The 24,113-nt window shown below is 46.9% G+C and overlaps 1 protein-coding gene across 6 annotated transcripts in view; it reads right to left on the bottom strand.

The window, feature by feature from the left end:
• Nucleotides 1-2,690: 2,690 nt before the first annotated feature.
• RASAL2 (RAS protein activator like 2) overlaps nucleotides 2,691-24,113 on the bottom strand; it is a 770,134-nt gene continuing 748,711 nt past the window's right edge. For all 6 annotated transcript variants that reach the window (XM_078642089.1, XM_078642070.1, XM_078642080.1 and 3 more), the window contains one exon: nucleotides 2,691-4,755. In XM_078642089.1, coding sequence (XP_078498215.1) covers nucleotides 4,591-4,755 — 165 coding nt within the window. In that variant the 3' untranslated portion in view covers nucleotides 2,691-4,590. The remainder of the gene's footprint in view (nucleotides 4,756-24,113) is intronic.

Here is a 24,113-nt window from a genome sequence, read left to right as displayed (position 1 = left end):
TGGCACGTGCTTTTTTGCATGCAGTGTGGTAGAGATTTCTAGCAGTATGATATCTGGTTTTTTATCAGGATCGAAATCTTTACGCCACCCTCTTTCAAGCGCCTTGCATTTTGTTTTTTCCTCCTTAAGTGAGTCATTAAACCATGGGGCCGGGGGACGATGTATATTCCCCTTGGTATTAGGGGTGGGTAAACAGGACTCTGCCGCATTTGTAAGCCATTGTTGAGTGGCCATCGCAATACTTTCCATGGTTTGGTGTTTATTAGGTGGGTGCATGCTGAGTTCTGCATTAAGCTTGGAGATATCTAGGGATTTCCAATTTTTCCTTAGTGAGGGCAGTAGCCTGGTTTGGTCAGTGGAAGCACTAAGTGTTTTGAGCTTGAATTTGATTAAAAAATGGTCTGACCAACATACAGGGGTGGTATCCAACCAAGTAAGTTGGGGGAGATTCGAGAATAAAGGGTCAAGTAGATGTCCTGCCCTATGGGTGGGCCCTGAGTTAATGAGATGAATATTAAGTGCTACGAGATCTTCCAACAGATTGACACATGTCGTATTAAATTGGTCTTCTAGATGAAGGTTTAAATCTCCAATAATGGAGAAGTTTTGGGATACTAGAAGGAAAGGGGTAATATGATTGGCCAATTCAGCTGCCCATTTAGTACCGTTTCCGGGAGGTCGGTACATTAAGATGCCAGACAATGTAAAATTGGGATTGAGGCAGATTTTAAAAGATGCAGCTTCACACTCAGGGATTGCTAATGGCTCAAATGTACATTTAAAGTTTTTATTATAAGCAATAGCGATTCCGCCCCCCGTTTTTCGAGTTCTATCCATCCTGACAATCGCGTAGTTCGGAGGAAGGGCCATAGCTATGTCAGGGCCAGAACCTGTGTGTAGCCAGGTTTCTGTAAGAAACAAAGCGCTAGGTTTATTGTCCATTAGCAAATCAAAGATATCTAACCTGTGCATGGGCAAGGAGCGACAGTTAATACTATAAAACAGGTAGTTATTGTTATTAGGGAGGGGCTGCTTACTGTGAGGCCTCTTTCTGATTATCTCATGGCCCTCCGAATCACTTGCAATATTTGCCAGAGTAGCAGGTTTGTATTGCCACTATCTGGAGATCTATGTCAAAGTGGCACGATCCATGGACCCCACGCATCGGAATGGTATGAGCAGAGTTGGCACAACCGCACTGGCAACCTAAGGAGTGACTCACCCTATGTAGGAAACACGGGAGTTGGAGCAGCGCTGACCTGTAACCCTGGTGGATGGAACACAGGTTGGGGTGAAAAAAGTATGAAATAGAAGGAACCGCGGGGCAGAGGAATGCGAAGTGCAGACTTAAACTGAGAAACTGAGAAAAAATAGCCTTCGGAGGTCAGAGAAAGACCCATGGTAGACGAGCGACTAAAACAAGCTCTTGGCATTGCTGTGGGGAAGGGGGGAGGTCAGCAGGCACATTGCCATCCATGACTGCACCATCTTTCTGTGAAGCAGCTGTTCTTCAGGAGCGTCTGGTCTTCGAGGGAGGCCTTCCTTGGGTCATTGTTTTAAAAGTGCAGCAAGCACGTGACCTACAGTGATGTTGCGCAAATGACAGAGATGCGGTGAGGCAAAAAAGTATGCTTCAAATCAGGCAGACACACATTTAAAAGCATAAAGAATCTGACCCAGAGCGTTGAGGGATGTCGCAGAGGAAATAACACCACGTACAGTGAGCGCCGACAACCACGATCGACGAAGACACGCCCCCCTGCAAGGAAACATCATTATTTTTGACTTATGAAACCCGACACATTAAGAAGGCATAAGACCGAAGAGAAAACCGCGGTTTTGCCAAGAGACCTGGCTTGGATTTTGCTTCGCTCGCTGCACCTTCCGGTAATATGAAATATTGGCATTCGCCCCAGAGAACAGGACGTGCTGTGACAAACACAGGGAAACGCCTGGCATGAGAGCAGGCTGCCGCAAAGTCAGAAGGGATCTCATGAGTGCCAGTGTCTGGCCCGCGTTGCATCCTCAAATTGAAGGTCCGCAATGAGAAACAAGTTCAGCGTGATGCCACGGAGTGCTAGCGGAAGTCAGGCAGCCTTCGTTGGGACGTGGGCGGGGCCTGCAAAGAAACAGGAAGGAACTGCCGGGAGAACGTCCTGGAACCCTGCACGCTGAATGCTGGCTGCCGAGGGTCACGCGGAAAGAGCCCGGTGGGTGGGGTGGGGTGGGGTGGGGTGGGGTGGTGGGGGGGGGGGGGGGGGGGGGGGGGAGTACGCGCGTGTGTCTTTGTGGGTTCGAGTGTGTCTGTGTGTGTGTGTCTGTGTGCGCGTGTGTGTTTAAGGGGGGGTGCGTGTGTGTATGTAGTGTGTGTACCTGTGTATGCGTGTGGCTGTGTATGTGCGCATGCGTGAGTGTGGCTGTGTGTGTGTTTGCGCACGGGAATATGAGGCACGAGATGGGCACGGCGCCGTGCGCCCACGAGGTGAAACCTGCGCTCGTGCCCAGCTCGTGTCCACATTCCCAGAAATGGGTGACAATAGTTCTCGAGCCAGACAGCAAATGCTTTGCATTTGCTTTTAGGCTCGACCTAAAAATTGAACATTTTTGTAGAGGATTAAAGCGACTCCGTTCTTCATCTGTACCTCTTCATCTTCACCAGAAAAAGCAAAGAACACATTCAAACGCTCATCCATGGCTTTAAATACAGAACTTTAATTTTATTATAATAATATTAAAATAGCTACTATTCGAGGGCTTCAAAACCTGCACAACTTCTGACAAAATCCATGTGGATTAAGGTGTATTGTTCTGAAGGAGAAAACGGGAAATCAAACATAATAAATATTTAACAATTGATGTCTTCCTTCATCATGTGCGTTTTGTCTTTCTCCTAGCAGCCGGGTCTCCCCTGCAGGTGCAGAGGTTCCCTTTGGGTTAGCCCTTTAATTCCATTACATTGGGGTGCACACCTAGTGTGCATACTCTTGATGGAGAGTGCATAGGGCCACCTGCACTGTGCAGGAGAGCGTGAGCCCAAGGAGGGTGTGAAGAAGCCGAACGGTGCCTACTTGGTGTAACATGTTAAAAGCAGCATTTCAGGGACAGGCTGCTGAGGAGTCAAGTAGATAGTTGTTATGTTGCAAGCTATAAACACTAAGGGAGTGTGCCTTAGTTATCTTCTAGAGGACAGTTTATGGTACTGCAAAGCCTCAATCTCCAAACTTCCCACAATGGGAGTGTTAACTGGCACATTCAAAGAAGATGGATTCCTCATGGATACATTTGTTGAGTGCCTGCCCTAAGTGGAAGGAATCCTCAAACACCTACTGCAAATCGAGAAAGGGCAGTAGTTCCGCCAAGATCTCTCTAGTTGGGATCAATTCCTAAACTCCACATAACTCTACTGAAACAGAAGATGAATGGGAGATGGGGTTGTCTCTTCTGGCCTGTCACATTCTACTTTACACTGACAAGTCGATGAACGACCTACAATGTACTTCAAATTTAGAGAAGTGTCAGATATTATTCAGTATGTAAACCTAAGAAAACAGCCTTTGGGCTGCTGGAGTGGGAGAGGAAACAGTGAAAGTCTTGTTTCACCCATCAACTACTACTGCAACTGTAAAAGGTTGGGCGGAATACTGGTGCTTATGAGGCCATGGTCTGGTCTGACGATTAGTGTCCATAAAGGGCACCTGAAAGGTAAAACAAATCATAACAAATATGTAGGCTGTCCCTTACAGCTGCCAGGCGACCTCCATCAATAGGTTATCCACAGTGCGATAACTGTCGCTTTCATGTAACAATGACAAATACTTACAAGTTCTGTACACTAAAAAAATACATACATTTTTGTTTCAATTTGGGAGAAAACTTATGTTAAACGTGTTTCTAAAACTTTAATTCATTCATTTTTCCTATCTGAGGAAATCTGATCTTAAATAACTTTTTAAAACGTCAACTATTTCATTTTTTGCTTTGAACTGTGGAATACATTTAATGTTTGTGTTAGGAGCAGCATATTTGCATTTGCCGCCTTCCAGCTATGGGGACGAGAGACCAGCTCAAATGTGGTGTCCCGAGGTTCAGTGCACTGTCAATGTGCTAACTTACGCAAACACAGGTAGCTCCAACCCCCGCTTTGGTGTACCTTTAGTCACAATATGTGCAGCTCCAAAACATTCAGTTGTTCAAGCTTAAATGCCAAAAATGGCCTTTTCTTCCATTGCCAGTGCCTTCAACAACAGGGGAAGGGGAAACACAACAAATAAAAAATAGCAACTTTAAAAAACAAGGAATTATAGTTTCTACATTTGCAATTTCCTTTAAGTATATTACAAGCTTGACTGTACACAGCCTGAAACGGCTTTAAAGGCCTTCACACTATTTACAGGAGTATGCGGTCAGCGGAAATCCATCCTTGCGCTTCTCCGCATCTCAAAGGCGCATGTTTATGTTTCTTTGCTTAAATATATATATATATATTTATATGTAGTAAAGTTCTCCTTTTGCTAGTCATTTGGTTTAGCAGCATTCTGAGAGTACATGACCAGCGTGGGAGGTTGAGGCAGCCCCCCCACAAGCTGGTGGTTAGCAGCTGCTGTTCTTGAATTCCCCATTCTCTGTGATGGAAAGCTTGGTGGGGTTGGTTGGCGAGACTCCGTTGCGCACCTGGACGCTGTAACGCTCCTTCACCTGTGTCAGGGCGCTCATCAGCCGCGTGTTCGCTGAATCCAGGGATACGATTCTCTTCTCCTGCAAGAAACACAGCAAAGGGTGATCAGATATGCTGGCGGTCAGGTGAAGTGTCAATCTTCAGGCGTAGTACAGGTTCCTATAGGAAAGCCCTGATTCTGAAAGACCTCTACAAATCTGGCAACTAGAGACTGATCTACCAGGGCCGCAGTATCTTCTCTTTATAATCTTCTATGTCATTCTTCCTGTCAGGGTTAACTCTGTTCTAAACAGGAATGCCAAAGGTATGAAATCTATGTTACCAACAACGATAAAAATTTGGCCCAACCTACGTTTTGAACACTTACTGAGCTGGAATAGTTATTTGAAAAAACAGACTGTCTAATAACTTACCACTTTTTGCAAAATTGGCCCCTAAAGTTCTGACAATACCATTATTATGAATTTGAAACATATTGTTGATTGGTTATAGACCACAGATGTTTTTTTGCCTCAATGCCTGTGGCAAGTGCTGTCTACATTTGTGGGAACTAGGTCGAAAACCACCACTTCATCTGCCATCAACATTCTGACTAGTGCTCGTGTGGGAATTCAAAGGTATCCTTACTTCGCAGCTGATGCAGTGAGGATGGTCCAGTAAAAGCAAATGTAGTCCCTCCTACAGAGCAAGCTATTCACACAGGTGTTTTTTTACCCTCGGTCCTGTAGCACAACTTCCTAGAGACTGATGGAACGTCTTCCCACAACGAGGATACAGGCGCACTTCTGTACACAATGAAGTTAAAGTAATTTGAAAGTCAGAGAACAGAATCTGTGGGATGAGGCATTTCTGGAAAGTACTATAAAGCATGGGGAAGGGGTAACTCCTCCAGAACCCCATATTGAAGAGTGTCCACAAGATCTCAGAGGAGATTGAAGGGTCTGATGCAACCCATTGTATCAGTCCACGCTCCAAATTGCGCTAATGCCACCACATAAAGGGTGTAATGCGCAGTATCAAGCCACCTGTTGATGTGCTGGGGACAATTCTTCACTGACACCAACGTGATGTCAGCGCAGGGATGCTGGGAGCCTCAAAGGCAAAGAAGAAAACAGCAAAGAGCGTGGTCCATGGACAGAACAAAAACACCCCTTCTTTGGATGGAAAGAATCATGTGCTACATCAATCTACTGTAGGCTTTCTCACTGACCTTTTCCCCACTCATTCCCCCTAGCTTGCTGGCAGTGTCACTCTTTTGACCCTTGAACTACACAATCCTCATTCACCATCTTCAAGTTACTGGTATTGGAGGCTCTGTGCTGCAGTACTTCAGTTCATTTCTAGCGGGCTAAGTATACAGCCTTTAATTTACATCTGATCCCAAGATTAATGGTGTGTGGCATACCCAGGGGTCAGCACTGGAGACAAGTCTTTGTACCATCCAAGATGTACCAATGGCACGGCAGATGTGGTCTCACTACTTCCATTTGCACACGTTCACTGACGATAGCTATACCATTTGTTTGGATAGAGACCTGGGTAAATCCTCAGCCAGCAGCAGGCTGTGTTTGGAAGACGTCCAGGTCGGGATGAACAGCGACTGGCTTAATCCAGGCTCTGATAACAAACATGTCATTTTAAAAAAAAAGTATTTTTATTGCATTTTCCAAAGCCACACTTCCATGATAACAATCAACAGTGGTGCCTAATGTTCTATGCATGCACCATCAATCTGCAACTTATACAGTTCTTCAATGTAACATCTTGATCGGTTCCAAATCTTGTGCATCTCACAACTTACAAACCATTTTCTACATGTTATAATCTGCCAGGTGCAATCGACCCCTAAATGCCACTAAACTTCCCAAACTCGTAGCACCCGCCCCTCTTCCATCCCACCCCCGCCACTGGTGTGTCTAACATCTAACTCTTCACTCTATCGGGTGTCTCCAGCTCAGAGGTCCTGATCCAATACACACTCACATTATTGTCCCTGTGGTCTGTACGTGCTGCATCATCCTACTTATCTGGGACAGCTAAAGCAGTGGTTGCCCCCTAGTGACCACTTCTCCCTTGGTATCTGTCACCGCGGTCCTATGGTGGGGTTGCCTCTACATTCACTTCCGATTCTTTTATTGACTGAACCAATGCCTCCCAGGCCCTTGCAGTCTCCAAAGCTTTATCATTATGAAGTCATCGGGCTTGTTGAAGTCGGACTATACCTTCACTCTCTGCCCATTTAGCTAAGTCTGCTTTCCATCTCCTAAAACTGGGTCCCTCCCGTGATCTCCAGTGTGCCGTTATTTCCTGCTTCGCCAATAGCAACCCCAAATCAATGAATTTACTTGTTACTTTTGTTTTAGCAGTGTGAGGGAACCAATGTAGCAAGCATGCATCCGCAATGGACTCTATCTGGCGATCCGTAATGTCGCAGAGCAGATCCACCACCTCCTCCCAGTAGGTTCCCAGCTGCGGACAACTCCACATCATGCGCACAAACTCTGCTCCTTCTAATGTACATCTGGGACATTGGGCAGTATTAACGTTGCAATATTTCTTAATCTTAGCGGGGGTAAGATATGCCCTGTGCAGCACGAAAAAATTTACCAACTGAAATCTAGCGTTTCTAGTGCTCTTCCACGCTCTCCTAACGATCTGTGCCCACGCCGCCTCCGGGATCTCTTTCCCGAGGTGTGCTTCCCATTTCCGTAGCAATTCCTCGAGCGGTTCAGTTCCCTCCCCCATCATACGCCGATATAAACACATTACCGCCTTCACCACATATTGACACAGCAAAGTTGTATTTGGTTGTGTAAGTCCCTCCCTTCAGTGCTTCTGCACTGCCGTTACCAAGGCTGAATGTAACAGGTAATCGCCGCGAGGGAGATCATACCTGTCTTGTAAGGCCTGATAGGGTAGTAAAACCCCATCTTCATACAAATCTCCCAGCACATGTACTCCCAATGCCTCCCATTCCGATAGCGCTGTCCAATCCCCTCCATGGGGGAGTGCGGTGCACATTCCCAATGGTATCTCCAGCGCATAAGAGCGAGTCACTCCCCTTCTACGTTGGCTCCGGTTCCAACATAGTCGCACTGTCTTTTCCTCAGTGCTGAAGTACTAGAAAGGATAAAACATGACGTGGTATCCAACGTCCACCAGACCCTGCGGGATCCCGAAACTCTAGTGCAACTGCCTGCATAAGCCATTGCAATTGAGCTGCCAATTAGTAGAGCTCAAAGTCCAGTACCGCCTGCCCTCCCTCTTCCTTCATACGCATCATTGTTTTCAGCGCTACCCATCTCCTACCCGTTCCCCAGAGGAACCCACCAACCATTGCAGGAAGCATTCGAAAGTTAGAACCTGGGATCCATATTGGTAACGTCAGAAAAAAATACAGCAACCGGGGGAGTGCCACCATCTTCAGGAGGGCTACTCGACCCGCCACTGAGAGGGGCAACGTGCTCCAAAATGCAAAATTACCCTTGAGTCCCCATATAGCCCTACCTATGTTCCCCTCCAGGAGGTCTTTTGCTGAGTGATATATGTTAGTTCTGAGGTATGGTAGACAGTTCCGGTCCTCACCCGGGCGGAATCCGAAGTATACAAGACACTAGTCCACCCCACAAATGCGTCCCCCAGGCCAAAATGTCGCAGCACTCTGAACAGAGAGGGCTATCAAACGCCTTCTCTATATCTACTGATAGGATAGTTGCCGATATGTTTGCACCCTGTCCCTCTCCCATTATTCGAAGTAAGCGTCTCACATTAGTGGCCGTGTTCCGAGTCAGTATAAATCCCAGTTGGTCACGATGAACCAGCTGGACCATATATGGGAGGAGCCGAGTCGCAAGTATCCGGCTCAAGATCTTATAGTCGGATGTTAACATGGATAACGGGCGATAAGCAGTAGGATCAGAAGCATCTTTCCCAGGCTTCAAGAGAGGTATTATAATCGCCTCTCGTGTAGTTGCCGGTAACTGCCCGGTTTCTCTCGGTTCCTTAAAAACCGTTAAAAGTCTAGGGGCCAAAAGATCAATATAGGTTGAGTAGATTTCTATCGGCAGCACGTCTATGCCTGGCGTCTTATTGCGCGCCATGTGTTTGATCGCACTTCTAATCTCACCCAGCGTAATCTCATGTCCAAGTTGTTCTGCCTGTGTATCCTCTATCCGTGGCAGAATTACATCTGTCAGAAAGGTGTCTATATCCCCCTCAGCCACTCCCAGTGTGCTCCTATACAATTCCTCATAATATGACAGAAACCTCTCATTAATCCCCCGCTGAGTGTAAACCGGGATACCCATCTGTGTTGACAAAGTTAGTATGGGGATTAGCCAACCAAGCCAGCAAAGTGCCCACTTTATCCCATTCTGCATTTGCCTTCGCCAGATAGTTCTTGTGATCAAAACAGCACAACCTCTCTAATTGCACCGCCATAGCTTCCTTGGCCTCCAAGACCTCCCCTTGCCCCGATGGATTCTCAGGACACGCCCGTTCGGCTGATCGCAAGCGCTGCTCAGCAAATTCAACCTCTCTCAACAATGTCTTCCGCACACCCGTCATTTTAGAAATGCACAGCCCCTCATCACAAGCTTAAAAGCGCCCCATTCAAGTGCCCTGATCAACGCCGTTCCCTCATTCTCATGGAAATACTGTGCAATGCCCTCTCTGACCTCTTCCTGGAAGACAGAGTCCTCCAAGGCGTCTGGCTGCAATTTCCAGGTCGGAATCGCAGATCGCTCATGGGCCCATTTGGACTTAATGAACAGTGGGTTATGATCCAACAGCGTTCTGGTTAGATATTCACTATGGGCTACTGCCGCAAATACATCCGGAAAGCACAAGATGGCATCCGTTGTACGTGCAGTAAGTGTAATGCAGAAAGAAAGGAGTAGTCTCGCTCCCCAGGGTGTTGCACACGCCACGAGTCTATCAGACCCCATCTTTCTTGCAAGTCTCGTCTAATCTTGGCAAGTCTGTGTGGGAGAGTCTGGCAGCGGGAGCTGCGATCTATCTTCACCTACATCCGCTACAGTATTAAAATCCCCCCCCTCCCCCCATAAGGACCGGGCCCGTCAGGAACAGCGCCAATTTACCCGATATCTGAGTGAAAAACCCCGCCTGATCTACATTAGGGGCATAGACATTACTTAGCACCATATCCCTCCCATGGAGGCGCCCTTCCACCACCACAAACCTCCCCTCAGAGTCCACCAACTGACGCGCGGGCTGGAAGGGGATCCCTGCCCTAATCCATATCAATACCCCCCTAGCGAAGGCAGAGTATGTAGTGTAAAATATCTGCCCCCTCCATCTGCGCTGTAACGCCTGACCTTCCGCTTGCGTTATGTGCGTTTCCTGAATGAACGCAATATGGACCCCCCTACGCACCAGGTAAGCGTGCACCCTATGACGCCGCACCATTGAATGCATCCCCGTACATTCCACGTAATACACTTTAGTTCAGGTAATGTCCCCATATTGTCGGAATGTCCCTTCGATCAATCGCTCCCTCTTCTCAATCACACCAGTGGCCCTACTTCACCAACAAAAAACCCAACATTCCCCATGCCACTCCCCCCCAAGAACAGGCACTACGAATTTAGCTCCCATCCAAACTAAGTGAAAACTCCCACCCTCCCCAACTATGTCCACCAGTAGCCACTGAGGATGTACCTTAAGGGCAATGGAGGTGACCAGGACCCGATAGGACTCGACTCTATGTATTCCCCTGCTCCAATGCCCTACCCCCAAACATATGGAATCCCAGGGCACCCCGATTTTGGAAAAGGGGGGTGGTGATGGACAGAGCTTCTGAATGATGCAGAATACTCTTACCAAGTCAAGAGATCATGGTTTTAATCCATCACCGTTTTTTAGCTCACTGCACCATCCCAGCTCAGAAATTGGCTATATGCAAATTAGTCTGTTCCTGTCCCAGTGCATGATGGGAACAGGGCAAACCAAACTACCAAGCCAATTCTTATACTGGGAAGGAAACAAGCTTCCGGGGACCGGTTTCTGGCATCACAGCCTTCTTCGGCCCGGCTTGCTTGAATCCTGATGGTGCAATGAGCAAGGGACTCACGTCTGAGTATACCCTCCCACACATAGTGAGGATAAAACCGATTTTGGAAAAGGGGGGTGGTGATGGACAGAGCTTCTGAATGATGCAGAATACTCTTACCAAGTCAAGAGATCATGGTTTTAATCCATCACCGTTTTTTAGCTCACTGCACCATCCCAGCTCAGAAATTGGCTATATGCAAATTAGTCTGTTCCTGTCCCAGTGCATGATGGGAACAGGGCAAACCAAACTACAAAGCCAATTCTTATACTGGGAAGGAAACAAGCTTCCGGGGACCGGTTTCTGGCATCACAGCCTTCTTCGGCCCGGCTTGCTTGAATCCTGATGGTGCAATGAGCAAGGAACTCACGTCTGAGTATACCCTCCCACACATAGTGTGGATAAAACCGATTTTGGAAAAGGGGGGTGGTGATGGACAGAGCTTCTGAATGATGCAGAATACTCTTACCAAGTCAAGAGATCATGGTTTTAATCCATCACCATTTTTTAGCTCACTGCACCATCCCAGCTCAGAAATTGGCTATATGCAAATTAGTCTGTTCCTGTCCCAGTGCATGATGGGAACAGGGAAAACCAAACTACCAAGCCAATACTTATACTGGGAAGGACACAAGCTTCCGGGGACCGGTTTCTGGCATCACAGCCTTCTTCTGCCCGGCTTGCTTGAATCCTGATGGTGCAATGAGCAAGGGACTCACGTCTGAGTATACCCTCCCACACATAGTGTGGATAAAACCGATTTTGGAAAAGGGGGGGGGGGTGATGGACAGAGCTTCTGAATGATGCAGAATACTCTTACCAAGTCAAGAGATCATGGTTTTAATCCATCACCGTTTTTTAGCTCACTGCACCATCCCAGCTCAGAAATTGGCTATATACAAATTAGTCTGTTCCTGTTCCAGTGCATGATGGGAACAGGGCAAACCAAACTACCAAGCCAATTCTTATACTGGGAAGGAAACAAGCTTCCGGGGACCGGTTTCTGGCATCACAGCCTTCTTCGGCCCGGCTTGCTTGAATCCTGATGGTGCAATGAGCAAGGGACTCACGTCTGAGTATACCCTCCCACACATAGTGTGGATAAAACCGATTTTGGAAAAGGGGGGTGGTGATGGACAGAGCTTCTGAATGATGCAGAATACTCTTACCAAGTCAAGAGATCATGGTTTTAATCCATCACCGTTTTTTTAGCTCACTGCACCATCCCAGCTCAGAAATTGGCTATATGCAAATTAGTCTGTTCCTGTCCCAGTGCATGATGGGAACAGGGCAAACCAAACTACCAAGTCAATTCTTATACTGGGAAGGAAACAAGCTTCCGGGGACCGGTTTCTGGCATCACAGCCTTCTTCGGCCCGGCTTGCTTGAATCCTGATGGTACAATGAGCAAGGGACTCACGTCTGAGTATACCCTCCCACACATAGTGTGGATAAAACCGATTTTGGAAAAGGGGGGTGGTGATGGACAGAGCTTCTGAATGATGCAGAATACTCTTACTAAGTCAAGAGATCATGGTTTTAATCCATCACCGTTTTTTAGCTCACTGCACCATCCCAGCTCAGAAATTGGCTATATGCAAATTAGTCTGTTCCTGTCCCAGTGCATGATGGGAACAGGGCAAACCAAACTACCAAGCCAATTCTTATACTGGGAAGGAAACAAGCTTCCGGGGACCGGTTTCTGGCATCACAGCCTTCTTCGGCCCGGCTTGCTTGAATCCTGATGGTGCAATGAGCAAGGGACTCACGTCTGAGTATACCCTCCCACACATAGTGTGGATAAAACCGATTTTGGAAAAGGGGGGTGGTGATGGACAGAGCTTCTGAATGATGCAGAATACTCTTACCAAGTCAAGAGATCATGGTTTTAATCCATCACCGTTTTTTTTAGCTCACTGCACCATCCCAGCTCAGAAATTGGCTATATGCAAATTAGTCTGTTCCTGTCCCAGTGCATGATGGGAACAGGGCAAACCAAACTACCAAGCCAATTCTTATACTGGGAAGGAAACAAGCTTCCGGGGACTGGTTTCTGGCATCCCAGGGCACCCCTCCTTTCGTGAGAGCCCCCATTGCAGAAATGTCCCAAAGCTTCGCAACCGCCCCCTCACCCTCCTCACTCATGGTCATATATGTGACCTCCCAGTACCAGTCCCGGCAGAGCCGCTACAAATTCCCCCTGTAACCTCACCCAGTATTACCCCCAAACCTCAGGCATCAACCAGTTCGTCGGCAGTCCCAGGAGTGACATGAGGTAGTGAAGCACTTCCCGTCTCAGAAGCCTCCGATTCTGACTGATCTTTCTCCTTTTCAGAGTCCGTTATCCACAGTTGACTGCGTGTGTTGTTAATGTGAGATTGCAGTCACAGCCTGCAGCGCTGCCAGCCTCTCGGTCTCTGTCTGCGTCACAGTGGGTATCCCCACAGCCTGATGGCGTCTCCCAGTACGCTGTGACCTGCGGGGGAGGGATTCCCCAGGCGCCATCCGATCGGAATGACCTGCATCCCCCTTTCCTGTTCGGTAATCCTCCAACCAGCTCAAGGCCTCCTCAGGGCTATTGCTAAAGTGCGTATTCCCGTCCAGCATAATCTTAAGGCGTGCAGGAAATATCAGTGAGTACTGCAGCCACTCCTTTCGTAACTCCTTTTTGACAGCTAGGTAGGATGCACGACGGCGCTGCACTTCAAAAGTGTAGTCCGGGAACAGTGTTACCTTTCCATTGCCCACCTGGTATGGTCGCTCCGGGAGTGCTTTGTGCAAGCGTAAGTCTCTGTCCTTATAGTGAAGGAGCCTCGCCACCACAGGTCTAGGAGGACGCCCCGGCGCCGGAGGCCGCGCCGGGACCCTATGAGCTTTTTCTAACGTATAAAAGGGGGACAGCCCCTCCAATGCCACCACTGTTTTCAACAACTCCTCCAGGTATTCCACCATGCTGGCCCCCTCCACCCCCTCCGGCAGCCCCACCACTCGTATATTATTACGGAGGTTGCGACCCTCCGCATCATCAGCTCGCTTCTCAAGGCTGCTCACTCTGCTCAAGACATCTCCCATCGTGGCTTATAGCGTCTTCTGTGCCGGCTCCACCACCCCCAGAGTCACCTCCGTTTGATTTACTCTGTCCGATAACTTGGCATGATCCGCGCGGGGGAGGTCCAGCCCCGTGGGCACCTGCGCAATATCCTGCTGTAGTGCCTTTCGAGTATCTGAAATGGCTGCCAAAATTTGGTCAACTTGCTGCTGCATCAGTGGCTCCGATGGGGATTCCATAACATGCTTGTCCTGTTCCGCTGCTGTTTCCTCAGGTTCCTGGGATGAGCCCCCCTGTTTCCCTTGCGGCTTTCCCATAATGCTGCCCGCTTCTCAGGTCAAGGCCGCCATTCTCAACAACAGGTCTCTCCCTTGAGCCAAACAAGCACCGCCTGACCTCCTCCGTTGAAGAGGTACTATTCAAAGTGCCAAAAGCTCCCCTTGGTCCCCAGGGCAGTAGGTAGTCCTGTTCCCCACCGGTCCCTGAAATGCTCACACTTCTGTACTCTATTGGGTCGCAGTCCTTTGCTGCTGAGCCGGGCACCGTGTTACCCCATTGGACATCCTCTGAATCAGCCCAGGCCCCCAATCGGAGCAACGTCGCTCCCCAGCACCCAAGAACACACCAGGGTTCGCTGATGCCCCGAGGGACCCGCAAATCTCTGCAAAGACCCAGTCCTCCTGCACCAAATGGGACCCCCAGGTATATGTCATCGCCTGGCGTCCTCTCGCAGTGCCTTATTCAAAACTGTAGACCTCTACAACAACGAAGGCAGGATTGTGACACCCCTCTTCGCTTCCTTAAGTTTCGCCAGTAGATGAGGCGTTAATGCAACCGCTACAGTCCGCCACTCATTGGGACACACCTCCCAGCGTCGCTTCCCTGCGTCCCATTCCTTGTTCCTGGCACCGCCGGGGACCTGTGTCGAGTAGGTTACCTCACCACTCAATCAGCATTGCCCCGCGAGCATGCCTCAGAGCTCTCAATGTCCCCCGCACCGGTCGCACCCCCCACGTCCGCCAACGCTGGGTGGAGACCCCACCGGGGCCAGGGCACCTCACCTGTCCTTCAGGTGTCGCCGTCCACTGACCCACAGGGAGCAGTCCTGCACTCTCCTCTTATGGCAGCGTCCCGGAGATCCAGGCAGGACCTGCGCTCCCTCCGCAATGGTGACAGCCCTAAGATCGTGGGAGCACCCGGGCCAGCCACTTCAGAAGATCCTCTTCTATCAACAGCGCACTTCGCTCGGCGCCATCTTGGTTCTCGGGTCAATCCCGCTGCAACCAACGACCTCCGCAGCCGCCAGTCCGCTCAAAGGTCGCCGCTGCCGCTCTTTCCTATCCCCGTGTGTCTCCCAGGGCCCCAGGTGCAGGTGCGGCCGGATCCGTGTTCTCCCAGCAAAGGCCGGCCCGCAGCGCCCTGTCAATGGCTCCCTGCAATGGCTGCCAGAGTTGCCCAAGGCAGGGGCTACAACCAACCGGCCGGCGCGGGCAACACTCCAGCACTCACCCGCCGCTTGACCGCATAGGAAGGATCCCCAGAATGCTCCTGCAGCCGAATCGTCCCCTGCCTCATGCAGCGATATCCCAGTGTCACAGCACCGGCTTCTTTTCCTCACACGATAAGGGCAAGGCAGCAGCCGCTCCCCCAGGGTCACCGTCAGGTCACTGCTCCTCTCAAATAGTCCTGACGGCAGCCAGGTCACCAGTACTTGGGGCTACTCGCTCCAGTGCAATCTCAAGCACCACGGCCGGCCATAATGTGGAAGGGATCGAGTCCAGTCTCCCTGCTCCTCACGGCCCCCGCTTCTTGGCGCCAATCCGCTTCGGTTGAGTTTCGCTGCTAGCGGGTCCCAGATCTCATAAAGCCGAGATCCAGACCCCCAGCAGCAGCACAATGGCTCCCTAGGCAGGAGAAACACCAGGGTCGGCGTGGAGCTCCGAGCTCACGCGACCGTCTCTATCAGCTCCTTGGCCACGCCCTCTATAACAAACATATGTCATGTTAGTTAACGGCAGCTAGGAACTAGGGGTCACAAATTCTGTCCCAAGCAAATTAGCGATTTGTACTAAACAAGTCAAATCAGTAACTGGGTCCTCAGATTTTTCTTGCTGCTTCGTGTGCTTCTTCTGTTTGCAGCAACTTGATGTTTCCCTGATTCACTCCAGAGGGTATGGTCTCTGCAGCTGCAGATTACGCAATGGGCCACACTTCGGTCTTGCTATAGGTCTTCTGTCCAGCCAGTTTGTAGATTATAGAGAATTCTGCAAAATGCCTAATTGTGGGTGTGCATAAGTTTGCACCAGCCACACAACCATCTTGAGTGGTATTGGCTTCCCGTATCTTTCATTAAATCATTTGTGTTGCACATTGTTTATATATCTCACTACAGGAAGACAAGCCTTTATTCAACTTGTCAAACCTTGCGATCTGCCCATCAAGGTTTGCTGATATTGCAGGCAAAGGAAAAAGGTTGTGTAGTGACTGTTTGGCCATATAAACCCAACTATGTCACTTCTTTGTAATATTGCCGTGGTTGCACTGAACAATCACGGAAATGGAGATAGGCACCAAGCAACTTGTTAAGACAGTGATGAGGAAGTAGTCTAGGAGGCCAGGCAACTGGTGAAGACAATGATGAGGAAGTGGTCCAGGAGTAAGTGTTCAGTTTCAGACATACACCAGACATACACCTTACTTACATATGATTGGGGAATGCACACACACACACATTTCCACCTTCTTCCCCAAGTCTAGATTCTGATCTCACTGATTCACGTAATTTTTCTTGTTTCTTTGCAAACGTAATTATCGACTTGCAGTTATTGAAACTCAAGATGTAGCAATTTTAGTTAAAAAGAAAAGGCCACTAAATAATAAAATTAATGCAGATGCAGACTACTAAAACACACCGCCCAAACACACCACCAATCCCCCTTCCTATGAACGTAAACTTGAAAACCATTAAAAAACAATAATGTTACTTACCCTGTAAACATCTGTTTGTAGCATGTAGTGCTATAGATTCACATGCATTGCATACTCCTGCCATCCATTGTTGACCTTGGACATTGCAACTGGTTTTTCTTTGAAGAAGCTTCTATTCACAGGATATTGTGTGACTTCTTCCTTAGTCCACAATGCACATGGGTATTGATTTCATCTTAGATTTTTTCACTCAGCAAGTGAAAGGTAGAAGTAGAGTGTAGAAAAAAAGTAACATGATATGCTCTAAGTATTGTAAGTAGGCAAATATTTTGTAATTAAGAAATCGTGTTCTCATTGCCAGGTTCTGGAGAGAAAGGTGGCCCTTACGTGAATCTAAAGCACAACATGCAACAAACAGATACTTATAAAGGGTAACATTTTCCACTTGTAGCATGTGTGGCTGCAGATACAAATATTTAGCATTGTCTTTAAAGCACTATCCTCATAGCAGTGGCAGGCAGGTAGATGATGCAGAGAAATAGACACCTGGATGCACTGGTTGTATTGTGCCATTTTGAAGAAGCACTGTGACCTCTTCTTGCAAGAGAGCGAGGTGGTTATGGCTGAGGGTGTGGTATGTTGGGTGGGGGTGGTGTCTGATTCTAAGCAGTAGCTCTGCTAAACCACTGCTAAATCACACTGATCTGAGGTGATTTCCTTCCAGGCAGAGTGGAAATTCCACTATTTCCCCAGTGTTTTGTGAGCAGAATGGGTGTTGGAGGCTTGTTGTTGGCACAAGTAGGATTGCACCTGGCCGGAGGGTGTGGACTTGCTCCCACTGCTGAATAGTTGTCTGCAAAAGGTGCCCCTCCTTATAGCAGACTGAAGGGCTCCAATGGATTATGCGATGTTTTGATTTAGTCTAATATCTCATCAACTTGGGAATCAAAGACATTTTACAATTGGCTAGGATGTTGAGAGGGTGTCACTGAACCTCCGGTATAAACCCTAGACGCAAATCCATGCACAGTGGTGGTGAAGGGTGCTGGGGTTGACCCTTGAGAAGCAGTAATGATGTGTCCAATGTGCAACAGATATTTGCGTTAGAATTATCTTCTCTTCCACGACTAGCTCTTCACCCCTATTCTGGTTTGTCTGATGGAGGTGGTGTACTAAAGCCACCATTTCCTCCCAGTGATGGTGATTTGCCACTGAATGATTGCGCGGACTGCAACATGCTTGCCAGCGGTGTTGATACCCTTACGCCCACTATGGAGTTTAGGAGGGGCCTGATGTAAAGAGGGTCCTTAGGAGAGGCCTTAAACCTATTCTCTACCTGTTGCAAGACCCCCTTGGTTCGGATTGCATCCTTACAGTAGTCAGGGGCGGACTTAAGCATGCCCTGAGCACTAAAAGGAATTGGACAATGTGTTCTGTCTTGGAGATGGCCTCCACCAAAAACTCTTCCTCATTCAGTAGGATACGCATGTTTAGGGTGGTGGGCTGCCCTCTGAATGACTGCATAATATGCAGTGTTATCATCAACTGCGACGATTTGCCTAGATATGGCTCGATGTCTCGACTGTTTGCCATGTTGTTCCAGTTGTCATCCACGTCCCCTATTTCAATAAGTTGGTCAGAATAGTATAATAGTATCCCTGACCACAAGGGCTACCTGAGAGACAGCAAGAATGGACTGATTTTTCAGGAGATTCTGGTAGCGGTGGAAAGGGAGGTGATTTTGGCCATGCTGGTGGTGGTGGAAATAGAGGAAGAGATGGTGAATGCTTGGGTGTGGGAGGCTGTGGAAGAGGGTTCATGGCTTTGTCTTTATGCCTCCTTTTCACCGGACACCTAGGTGCATCAAAGGCAAGATATTCCTTAAAAAGTTGTTCTCTGCTTCTTGTGAATCAGAGGCAAGGTGGTCGATGGATTTCCAGGGTACTGCTTAGCAGAATACTTGCCAATCGATTGATGTATGCACAGCCACATTTGCCTGGTGTAGATTTCCTCAGCTAGTTTCAAAGATCGGGGCCTCAGACTCCTCTGACCTCAGCGCCTGGTTTAGAAGGCGCTCTTGGCATCGATTTTGGCTCCAAATGGGGAGGCTCGGTGCCTTACAGTTGAGAAGGTTTTAAAGAATGTCTTTAACTACGTTTTTTTTTGGTCAGGAGCTTGGTTAGCTCCAAAGCCTTTTCTCAATGATGATCGGAGCCAGAGTACAGCGATGCATCAGAAGCGGAGGCCTTTTCCTTGGCCTGCTCGGGGCTTGATGCCCACAGGACTAGTGCTCTGCCTCAGTGTGAGGACATTTCAGTAGGCAGGTCTTAGCCCCATGTCTCAGCATTGGGGTACTACTCACTACACCATCCACATCATAAAATAAAGAAAAACAAATTATAGTGTCCAAGACCAACACTAGATGTCATCATTATGTAAATCGTGTGTATCCTTCTGAGAAACACTAACCTGTAGAGAGGCATTGATTAGAGATTCAACTTGATACTAGAATCATCAGGCGTAACGACTACCCTATAATCCACTTTCTGGGATAGTAAGAATAGCACACAAGAACAGGAAAGCTTTTCACTAGATATGTGCTCGGTCATCTCTCTGCCTATCGGAAGGATTCTCTTCCTTCTTCAAGACAGTTGGCTACCATGTTACTAGTTGAATAAATTAAATGCAAACACTTTTTGGAGGATTAATCAAGTTGGCTTGCAGTAGACAACTAAACGAAGTAATTTTATAAACTGCACTACCACAGCTTAGACTGCTGAGAATGCCTTTCCCTGGCTTTTCAACTCTCTTAACAAAATGTATTTAGGAGGCTCCCTAAACCTTCCAATACACAACAAAACATTAAAGACAGGAGATGGAATGGCAAATGGAGCCTTTCTTCTCCAGGTATGGTGCCCAAACATTGCAGGCAAGGCACATAAAGTGAAATTGAGAAATAAGTGGAACTGGGGACGTGTCTCTTTCTATGTATAGCCAGAAAACAATATATCAGTAAAAACAGTGCTCTGTCACATGCACAAGAGAGCAAGAGTTACAGAAACAAGCTTAAACAAGAAGTGCTAGAGTACGCACAGGTGAAGACTAGAAGATGAGTGCAAAGAACAGGAAATCAATCAAGGCCCTGCTCAGGAACACATTCCAGCTCAGCGAGTCCTGTTCCCTGCCTGGAAAACCCCAGCCTCTTCCTTAAAAAAAAATACATTTTCAGTAATTTTCATGATTTAATAAAACATCTTAAAATTGCATTAACAACTGTTAAGTTGAGGTACATTACATCTTCCTGTTTGAGCTTTCTTTGTGTAGATCTGCTTTATTGCATTACTTCCACAGGCGTACAGGCTGTGTCTGGGATTGAACACATTAAGCAGCACTAACAATTTAAATCTCTTTTGAGATTTTCTCAGATTCAGACATTAATTTTTCCAGCCTCGCTTTCTTTATTTCTGCATTGTGGCTGTGAATTCTCTCACCCACGTATTAGCACATTTAATTTGTATCCTTTGAGAAACTACTGAAGTCTTATTACTGAGTATAATTTTCCCTGCAACCCAGGTTTCTTTTTTCCTGAGATGTGTGGTCTTCCATCAACAGAGTTTAATATTTGGCTTCCCACATTTTTATTCTAATGGCTTTCAGCGTTCTTTCTTTCATTGTTCTTGTTTTTTTATTTTAATTCTTACTTTTATTTTCTTTGGTTCTTCTTCACACCTGTTTTCTTCCGTTTCATACCGATTGATATGTATATATATATTATGTTTTTCTCAATCGCAATGGTTTTATCCGAGTTTCAGTGCACCTTGGACATGTTTTTATCTAAATAAAAATGAAATTTCTCCCAACATTAGGAGTACCACCTCTGGAATATTCCTTGGTAGGCTACAGGAAAACAATGAATTTTACATATATACTCCAACACAGGGATATCGGGCTTGTGCCACATGTTCAAAAGCCTGTCTAGCTCCTCGTTACATGAGGACCATTGTACAGGTGTTGCCGTTTGACGGCTTTTATAAGGAATGACAATTTTGTACAAGTCAGCTACTTTCTGGGACAGAAATGTTTCTTTTTCGTGTATTTTTGTCCACCTTCCATCTTTTTGCTTAAGTCACAAGTCAGAGGAGGTTCTCTTCAAAGTTATGAGACTGCATCACACGTTGCAGTGACGATTTTCAACTCTGAATCCCTTTTTATTATCTGCCATGTAGATCAGAGGGTGGTCACGGATTTTAAATGTTTGTGTATTGCACAGTTAAATCTATTAACAAACGTGGTCACTCAACTAGCTTCCTCACCCATTTTTGCCATGCCAGATTATGAGCATAAACAATATCAGAAGATCATTCTTGGGAAGACAGGTGTGGTGTTTTGCAGCCAAAGAAAAGGACACTCCATTTCTACAGATCGTATAACTTTTTTTTTTACTTCAACAGAAGCTTTTCGGGCTCAGATCCAATTTAGTCTGGATGCAGTACACCTGCCTTAACTCTAGTATGCTGATGTTACAACCAAATCCACTGTGTTGTGTTCCACAATGAAAGTCATGGCGCCTGTGACATCAAGTTGTGCCTGGATAGTTAAGTTCCTGATGTTGTCTCTTTTTTTTTTTTCATCAATGCTCTCCTTATTTACATCAAGAGACCACTTCCGCCAACTCCTCTGAGCTTCCCCGACAATCACAGGATCAACCCAACCTGTTACTCACATGAGAGTCTGCTGGAGTGAGTCTTGAATAGTGCATTGCAATTGAAATGCTGGGCAAAGCCAAACAGTGAGATGCTGTTTTGTTTAGAAAGAACACTGCATTGAGGGTAATTTGATGCAAAATTTTCCAGGTAATGTAGGCAAATGTGACAAAGTTTATGCTGTGCTCAGCCAGATCACAAATGTTCTAAAAGGAGAAAACTCCATTTGTTTCTGCAGTAAAGGCAGCCAACCCTATGCAAGAGGACTTTAAAAGAGACAAAATCAGAAACATGTATGAAAAATCCATTGCCAATAGAACTGATGGTTGGGTGACAGCTGCACGAACACTGGAAACTGAACTTGTGAATGTCATTGAGAGGGTATTACCTTACTTCCCACCACGCCCAATTCCACATTTCACAGGAAGAGTATGGGTGGGAACAACTTAACACAAACCGACCAAGGCAGAATTCCCCCTGATCAGCAACAGTAATAAACAATCACAATAATCACAAATTCAGGCAAGCTTTTGCAAAATGACTTTAGGTCAGTTTCTTCCCCCAACTGGCAGCAAACGTCTAAATATTTATTTTAATACTTTACACCCACCTCTCCCTCAGAGAACCCCCTGTTAAGAAGACCAGGACATCATGGTATTCAACTCTCAACTCTCCCTTTTGAAAAACGTGAAACTACCTCACAGAAACAGATTTCAAATGAACTCTTCAAGATCTACTCAACTTGCACATAGGAGGAGGCAACACCCTAAGTGGTTTCCTGACTTCATCGACTTCCCTGAAAGGCATCCTACATATAGTAGCACATCTCACCAAAGGCTTATTGAAGGTATTACTCCAACCCTGATGAAAATCCACTGACGAGCCTGAAAGGCTTTAAGCCTTCCTCATCTTTAACCCCTTCGACGCTCATGACGAGCTGGGCTCGTCATGAGGTAGCCTCCTGCTACGCTCATGACGAGCCCAGCTCGTCATGAATAATGGGTTTTTGTAAAGAAGAGCACAGGAGGGGAATTTCGCTAGCGCTCATGTGGTTAAGACAAGTTGCATCATGGACAAGGTCACCAGAACTGGCACCACTCCATCCAACTCAGAGAAACTACCCAAGGGGGCAGCAATAAACTAGAGGGCAGGTTACCAGCCTGAAAACAAAACAGATAAACCAAGAAGACAAGCTTTCACCACTTATGTTCCAAGATGTAGAACAACTACCCAGCCGACATTAGAACTCCACAACATTTCTGCAATTCAGTAGGGAGCTCAAGATTTGCACCTTCGGAGAACAATACATCTTGACATGGTAGAGTTCACAACCCACAAACGTGCTTCTCTGTAAACAATGCTGAATGGTAAATCAGAGCACCACCTTTGTTCAGAACGCTATTGCTTTCTGCCTACACTGTACACCCACCTATACATACATAACTACTTACATTTGTTATTAGGTAAAAACCTTTGATGAGCTTCAGGTTTCGATGCATGTTATATTGCCACAAAGTACTTGATGCTGACTGAAATAGATCATCTAATAAAGGTTTTTGTGTCTTCATAATGTTGGTGGCTTGTCAATAAGCAGTTTTTAACACTAAAAGCAGACTGGAGTTACCTCTAATGTAGATAGAGGATGTTCTGCAAATTTGATAGCCATTCTAGAGTATCAAGTATTCTTTGCATGAGTGAAAACATCCTACAGGTAAAAAGATAACGGGTCCTAATCCTTTAGGAAAATTACAAAAGCACAGAAGCTAGTTCTCGATTGTTGGCTAGTGAAAACTGTCAAAAATGATCGTTAATAGCTCACATCATCAAGTTATGAATGACAAGCTAGTTTCAAACATGGAGTCTGTTTTTTATTCTCTGCTACCTTTTTTTTTGTTCAAATTGTTTTACTAGTTTGAGAAAAAGACATACAATTAGGCGTAAGAGCGATACAGACAAAAGTAACGAGGTACAGGATACTCATGACAAAGCAATGATTTACATATATCAGTTGTTACAATTGAGTATCTAAGAACAGTTCAGGCGTAACAGGGCAAAAATGTGAGAGATGTCTGCAGTATAACTAATTGTATACAGACTAAAGGCTCAAAAAGGGACTGTAACTTGCATGAGCTGTATTGGACAGAAGGACTTTCTATCAAAGAGAGTGGCATCATTTGTATCGCCTGTGTATCAAGAGTCGCCAAACAAGAAAAGAGTGGGTACCTTTTAACAGAGCTGGGTGAAACCACAATACCCTAATAATCATTTGTCAATCAATGTGTATTTGTACACTGCTGCTATTCATCCCTGAGGTTATCTAGAAACTCGGTTGCTGGGCTCAGTCGAAAAGGGATGAGAGTCCCTTCCTGAAGTCTGCCAGGGAATGCGATGTCTGGAGGTGGAGGGGAAGGGAAAGGCCGTTCCAGGACTTGGCAGTGAAGTAGGAGAAGGAACATCCTCCAATGTGGCTTCAGCGGATGCACTGTGTCAGGGCGAGGGAGAAGGAGCGAAGATGTCAGGAGGGTTGATGGAAGCTCAGGCGGTGGTTGATGTAGGCTGTTCCTTGGTTGTGGAGGACTTTGTAAGCATGTGCCTACGTCTTGAATTAGCATATTTTTTAGACGGGGAGCCAGTGGAGGTTCCTGTGGTGGGGGGTGATGTTTGCAGTCTTCAGTTTAGCAAAACGCT

The sequence above is a fragment of the Lissotriton helveticus genome, chromosome 1_1, assembly GCF_964261635.1.
Source record: "Lissotriton helveticus chromosome 1_1, aLisHel1.1, whole genome shotgun sequence".
In the NCBI taxonomy this organism is placed as follows: domain Eukaryota; kingdom Metazoa; phylum Chordata; class Amphibia; order Caudata; family Salamandridae; genus Lissotriton; species Lissotriton helveticus.
The sequence above is the reverse complement of the archived record's forward strand: the minus strand, read 5'-3'. Positions and strand labels throughout refer to the sequence as shown.